The 6,709-nt window shown below is 65.6% G+C and overlaps 1 protein-coding gene across 1 annotated transcript; it reads right to left on the bottom strand.

Annotated features, from left to right (window-relative positions):
- Positions 1-2,878: 2,878 nt before the first annotated feature.
- LOC132509246 (uncharacterized) lies at positions 2,879-5,079 on the bottom strand. The gene is made up of 2 exons (XM_060129993.1): positions 4,517-5,079; positions 2,879-4,281 (listed from the first exon to the last, which is right to left on the bottom strand). The coding sequence occupies exons 1-2, from the start codon at positions 4,985-4,987 to the stop codon at positions 3,643-3,645; spliced, it is 1,110 nt and encodes a 369-aa protein (XP_059985976.1). The 5' UTR covers positions 4,988-5,079; the 3' UTR covers positions 2,879-3,642.
- Positions 5,080-6,709: the final 1,630 nt, after the last annotated feature.

A 6,709-nucleotide genomic window follows, 5' to 3' on the forward strand; every position in this document is an offset into this window, starting at 1 on the left:
GCACCAGAGCCGCTCAGCGAGAATGCTGCTGCTGAGGAAAAGGGAAAAGGGAAAGGTGTGTCCGACTGCGTGGTGATGTCTGCCACGGGCATCATAGCAAGTGGACGGAGAGGTACCCAGGATTCAGTCCACCTTTCACCCACAGTGTTCTAGAACAGTCTGCCTCTCCAACTGCCGGTGGGCACCTGCTCTGGGGGCTGCCTGCACCAGGCCTTCTCTGAGAGGCGGTGAACAGTCCACAAATGGACAGGCCAGAGGCCAGGGGCCAAGCCCTTCCAACACCGGGTCCCAGCTCACAGGCCCCACCTGGAATCCTGTCCCACCCTGGGAGAGGGGGAGGGGAGCAGCCAGGGCTAAGTAACCAACAATATATTAGCTCATTTAATCCTTCCAACAGCCCCGTGAGGTTTTCCTGCTATTTAATGATAACGTCGAAACATAAGACGTGTTACCGCCCCCCCGCCCCCCCCCCGCCGTTTTACAGATGCAACTCACACACAGAGGTTCAGTAACTGCTGGGCACACGGCTGGGGAGCGCAGGGGTGGGGCTCCACCCAACGACGCAGCTCCGCGTGTGCCCAGCCTGAGCGCACACAGCTGCCTGGACCCAACCCGCTCCTCTCCCAGACCAGCAGCGGGCTGCTGGGGGGAGCCACAGCCTTCGGGCTGAGTCGGGTAGCCGTCCACCTTCCGGCCGCAGCTACGCGTGGGTCCCTTCGCTCGCTCGGCCTCAGCATCTTCCCCGGGAAGTGGGGGACCCTCACCCTGCCTCGCGACACGGGCGCGAGGATTCTGGGGCTGTCCTGCCAGCCTCCCTGCGTGCCTCCCCTTCCAGGCAGGCCACCAGGCTGAACTCCTGCACGTGGCCGGGCAGTTCCTTGAGCTGCTGGAGGCCAAGGCCAGCACGGGACCGGGCGCGCCTGCACCTCAGCCTCGCCGGGTGGGGGCCTCTTCAGACCTTCTGCAGCGTGCTGTCCCTTCAACACCCGCCGGCCATCAACCTCACACGGGTCTGGGCCTTTCTCTGGGGTTTTTTGGCCAATAAGATGCATTAACGGCAGCTCTGCACAGAGCGCTGGGGCAGCTGGGCCTGACGTGGGGAGCCCCGTGCTAGCTCACCCTGAGCACACCTCCATGCCCGGGGGGCTCTCCGAGGAGTGGCCAGGAAGGACAGCCGTCCCCAAGGCCCGTCCTTCAGGCCAAGAGATATCTTGCTGGCAGCCTGCAGCCTCACGTGTTCCAGAGGGCCCGCCTGCTTGCGGGGAGGAACCCAGACTTGCTGGTCAGGACTTCAGATGGGCAGTGCCCACAGGGAAAGGACCACAGGGACCCTCAGGTCCCCCACGCCCCGGGTCTGAGGCAAGGGCTCGTGATGAGCCGAGTCAGAACAGGGACCCCGCACCCCAGAGGCCACGTCTGCGGCGGGAGGGCCGCACCCCGGGGTTTAAACCCCAGTGACCTCCTCTGTGTGTGGCTAGATGAAGCCGCCCCCTCAGAGATGACACAGGCCGTGGGTGGGCAGTTATAACAGAGGGACGGTCCTGCAGAAATGAGATGCCGCCGGCCAGCGGGCGCTCACTGGTCAAGTGCAAGGTTCAGAGTGTCCACATGCTACATCAGCCCCGAGGTGGAATCGCTGTGCTGCTTCCGAGGGGCACGGAGAGGGCAGGAGCCGGCCCGGGGTCACAGAGCGGCAGCCTCATCCGCCGGCCCTCAGTCCCCTGATCTGGAGAACAGGCTGTGTCCACAAAGGGCAGAGGATCTGTTTCCAGCCCCGCCTCCCCGCCTTGGACGGCACCGGGCGGGCAGATGGGCCGGCGCTGCTGCAGCCGCGATGGCAGCTGCTCTGGGAGAGGGAGCAGGGAGCCGGCTCCACACCTCCCTCCTGGGCGGAAGCTTCTGGGTGTTCTGACTCATTCCACAGAACCTCCAGGAGCTCTGGGGGTGGGGCCCTGCTGAGTCAAAACAGCCCGGGGTTCTCTGTGGAGGGAGGAGCAGCGCTCTGCCGGGCTGTGAGGCCATCCCCCGCCTGACAGCAGGGAAAGCCGAGGCCACCACTGGCCCCGGGTCTCCCCTCTGACCCTGGGAGGCCAGGCCAGGCCTGTCGTGAGCCTCGGGCACGTGCGGAATCGGGCGGCGCTTTATCTGGGGCTGCACCCCCATCTCCCGGGTTCCCCTCAGGGTGGGCTTCCCGAGGCTGAGAAGTGGGGGGCCCCGATTGCGGCCAAGGCCGCGGGGCGCTCCCAGTCACGGGACACCCTCCCGCCCCAGTAGTGTGACCTTTTTTTAAAACAGAGCTGCTAAGGAGGCCCCGGCGCCTTGGAGGGAACACCTGTGTCCGTAGGCCTCACGCCGACCGCCCCCCGCGGCCTGCAGGGCGGCCTCTATGCAGACGGCGCTCCGTGCGGGCGTGTGGGACTCGCCCGCTTGCCCTTCCTGTGATCCGGGGACAGCCCACGGCAGGGCAGACGCTCTGAGCTCAGCGTGCTTCAGACCCACAATCGTCCAGCACAGCAAGCTTCCGGGGAGTGAGCGGGACGGACCCGAAGGGCAGCCCGGGCTCAGTTCCGGCCTATTCCGGCTCCACAACTCAGCTGCAACGCCCTGAGGACGCCCGCGGGCCCTCCTGGTCTCTGAATGCCCATCTTCCGACCCTCTCCCAGCAGCACAGGGTTCAGGGCACAAGTGAGCTTCCCCCTCCTCCCTCTCGGCAGGCCTCAGAGCGGATGGAGAAGAAGCACCTGCCTCAGCTCGAGCAGGAGGACAGGGCGAGGCCGAAGCCGCCAGTCGCGGGGCCACAGCCTGACCCAGGAGGCCCGCGAGCCTGGGAAGGGGCAGCTCCACGCGGGGATCTCCCTCAGGGACAAACTGGCCGCCGCCGTGCGGTCATGAGGGTGGGGGGCAGGCAGACCCCAGGCGATGCCAGGGCTCCCGTCGGATCAGCCCTGCGAGTGCTTCAGCGCAAAGCCGGGCACACGGGGAGCTCGTGGCTTTTGCATGCCTTAGTATCGTTTTTGCTCTACTTTTCGCCGGGCCACGCGGCACGTGGGATCTTAGTTCCCTGACCAGGGGTCGAATCCACGCGCCCTGCTGAGGAGGCACAGAGTCTCGGCCGCTAGACTCCCCCGCCAGGGAAGTCCCCACGCCTCAGTGTGGATGCCAGCACCTCCACCAGCCAAAGTCCTCAGTGCCCACCGGCGGTTCCCGGGCCGTGCTCCGCCCTTCTCGGCACTCCTCCCTCGTGTCTCTCCAGCCACAAGCCCACCTCGCTGGTCCTCAAATGTGCCTGGCACACTCGTGCCCCAGGGACTTCACACAGGCTGTTCCCTAGGCCAGAGGGGCTGTGCCCTGGTGGCCTCCTGGCTCCCTCCCTTCCAGGCTTCAGCTCAATGTCACCTCATCAGAGAAGCTGGACCTGGCAAGGACAGCAACCTCCCCCCAGCCACAGGCCCTCCCCGCGGGCCCTGGTAGAGAAAATGTTCCTCAACCCCTTCGTTTATTGTCCATCTCTCCCCAAACAGAGTAGCAGCCCCGCAAGGGCAGCGGTCCGTCCGCTCGATCCTGGAACAGCACCGACGCACGACAGGCCCTCAGGCGCTACCTGTCGAAGGAACGAGCAAGCACCGCCGAACCAACTGCGTTCTAATCGACGGCTCGTCTCAGCTCCACGTCACCCAGCTCTGTGCCGGCGTCCCAGAGCCGCTGGGCGTGCGCTGTGCCGGGCAGCAGTGACGCCCACCCTGGGGCCAGCCTCCCGGGCTTCGTCCAGGAAGGAAGCAACGGCTGGAAAGCGGGGTCACGCTGGAGGGGGAGCCCTGATGAGCAGATGTGAGCGGAGGTGGGGGGCAGGGAAGCGCCGCCTGGAGTCAGAACGCAAACCCCCAGCCCCCCCGAAGCTGGGGGCACGGTGGCTTTGGCCAGGCCCACCCACCCCCAGCATGCAGGGGGCTCAGAGGAGGAGTGAGGGACTGAAGCTCTGCTGCAGTTCGAGAGCTCCGCTGTCTTCCAGTTTGGAGAGAAATGAAAAATCCTCATCTCTTGCACCCTGGCCAGGCCCTGGGTATTCAGATTCTGCCCTGTGTCCAGACAGGCGAGGGGAGGGGCCGGCGCCTCTGGGAGGGGAGGGTCCATCTGTCCTTCTCCAGGGACCGCCCCACGTGGGGTGGGAGCCGGGGTGCCCAGGGGGACAAACTGTGTCAGCTGATGGCGGACAGGCATACCACGAGGTGCCAGGCTGCTCCTGGCTTTGCAGTGGCCCCAGAGGCCCGGGCTCCCTGGCAGCTGGGAAGGAAAATGCCTAATGTCTCAGTGGTTCCCGGGACGGGGCCGTCCTGGCTGGGGAGACTGAAGCAGAGGTGACCCGGAGCGATCTCCACCGCCCTCCCCTCCTCTGCCCCAGGCCCAGGTTCTGCAGGGTCCCAACCCCCAGGGGCCTGTCCTGACCCCCCACCCTGAAACCCTCCGTAATTCTTCCTGCAGGAGGGGGCCTCCTCCCCATGCCACACAGGCTCCTTACCCACGAGGAGTCCCCCATCCTGGGTGGCCAGAGGGAGAGTCTGAGGACATCACGAGGTGGAGACTGGGCGTCCCCGCCGGGCCCCGTCCAAACTCCCGACCCAGGAATCTGAGAGCCGGCACCTGGTGGTTCTATGCTATGGAACGAGGGGTGTTCTGGCCACGGCAGGCGGAGTTGGGTGACTTCTCCACGAGCTCGCCCGTCCCAGCGAGTTGTTTCTGGGGCGCGCCCTCTCCTGCCTCTCAGCTGCCCCTGGAGTGAGCCCTCGAGACGCCGCGGGGTAAGGTTGAGGCGGACGGCATGACCCTGGCCGCCTCCCCCCGTGGCCCCCACGCAGGCAGGACTCACGGCCCGACTCCAGGGCTGGCGAGCAGATGAGATAACTGTTTGTGGAACCAAATACAGCGACAGCTTGCAGGCAGGCGGGCCCTGCTGTTCAAACAGCCCTCTCCCAGCACCCGGCGAGGGCATCCCCGCAGCCGCGACCCTGGCATCGCCGCGCGTGAGATGGGGGCGCTCACAGATGACACACGTTCCTGATCCCCTGGGCCTCCTGGGTGTCAGGCTCCCGCCTGGGCTCTGGGGCAGCGGCGAACAGACAGACGGAAGTCCTGCCCTCACAGAGCTGACCTTCCAGGAGGGAGGTGTAGCGCCGGGCAAAGAAGAGGCCCAGCGGGGAGGGGGAGGGGCGGCCGTGGGCGCTCACGGCAGAGAGGACGCTGGGCGGGGCGGAGGGGGCACCGGCAGCCATGTGTGAGGGTGGGGGGAGCACGCAGGCAGAGGGCCCCGCCAGGCCCCGGTGTGCCGGGGGAGACGGCAAGGCAGGCGGGGCGGGGCTGTGTGGCCCTGAAGCCACCGCAGCAGTGCGGGCGATCTGGCCCTGTCCCCGGAGGCGCCACATCTGACTAGCTTTCCGGGGGCCTCTCCGGCTGCCACGTGGAGGCCCCAAACTGCCTGCCTGTGTGTGGGGGGAGGGCAAGGGTGAAGCCGGAGACCAGGTGCAGAATCTTGCTCGTGCCACGGACGCCGGACGCAGGTGCCAAGGAGACGCGGTAACTGTTTGCGGAACCAAATACAAGGACAGCTTGTGGGCAGATGAGCCCTGCCGCCCAACCACCCTCCAGGCTCCTGGCGGGGCGTCCCCGACAGCCAGGAATCACCACTCCGCCCCGCCCCCGGGCCAGGGCGTGTCACCTGTGGAAGGCGACTCTGGGAAGCCGGGGCGACCAGGGTGGGAGGCTCTTCTTGTGAATTCATCCCTCGAAACCTGGGGGACAGTGAGTTACACCGAGTGACCACTCGGCACAGCAGTTCCTGTCCCAGGAGTGAGCCCAAGAGAGCTGAAAACACACACGCACCCAAAAACGTGTACACGAAGGTTCACAGCGCATTAGTCACACTCGCCGAAGGCGGAAGCAGCCCAGCTATCCATCAACTGGTGATGGACACACACAAGACGCGCAGATCCGCGCAGTCCAATCTCAGTTGTTGAAAAGGAATGAAGCATGACACGTGTGACGACACGGACGAACCTCGCTGAGTGGCAGGAGGCGGTCGTGTATCTGAGACGCCCAGAACGGGCAGGTCCACGGCGACGGAAAGCAGAGCAGTGGTTGCCAGGGGCTGGGGCGCGGCGGGGGCGGGGGGAGTGAATACTGGTGGGTACGGGTCTCCTCTTTTTGGGGTGATGAGAACGTTTGGGAATTTCACGGTGGTGCTGGTTGTACAACATCGTGAATGTGTTAAATGCCACCGAACCGCACACTCAAAAGTGGTTACGGTGGCAAAGGTTATGTTGTGTGTTTTACAATAAAAAAGAAACCCAGTGGGGAGACGGAGGCAGGCAGGACGCGACCTTGTCCTCCTCCCGTGGCCCGTCTGTGTTGCTAACGGCCCAGGACTGGGGAGTCCAGGTGTGATGGGGACACGCTGCCCTCCCCGCTTGGCGGCCAGGGCTGGCCCACAGCAGCGCAAACTGGGAGGGTCATGGCCCTCTTCCCAGGCGCAAGGCTCTTGGTGACCTGGGGGTCCCAGCCCTACAAGTGGGCAGGAGGGTGGCTACCTTGCTGACCCCAACCCCGGCTCCCCTGGGGCTGGTGGTCCCAGGAAGGAAGATGGTGAGGCCCGGCCCCGCTGGCTAGTGACCCACTACCTTCCAACACACGCCCCGCATCCAGAGGCATGGCCTTCGGG

This window comes from Lagenorhynchus albirostris, chromosome 19 (assembly GCF_949774975.1).
Source record: "Lagenorhynchus albirostris chromosome 19, mLagAlb1.1, whole genome shotgun sequence".
Taxonomy (NCBI): domain Eukaryota; kingdom Metazoa; phylum Chordata; class Mammalia; order Artiodactyla; family Delphinidae; genus Lagenorhynchus; species Lagenorhynchus albirostris.

Coding starts and splice junctions, on each gene's coding strand:
- LOC132509246 (XM_060129993.1), bottom strand. CDS start 4,987: ATGCCCTCGCCGGGTGCTGGGAGAGGGCTGTTTGAACAGCAGGGCCCG. Junction 4,282..4,516: donor GGATGGGGGACTCCTCGTGG/GTAAGGAGCCTG, acceptor TTTCCTTCCCAG/CTGCCAGGGAGCCCGGGCCT.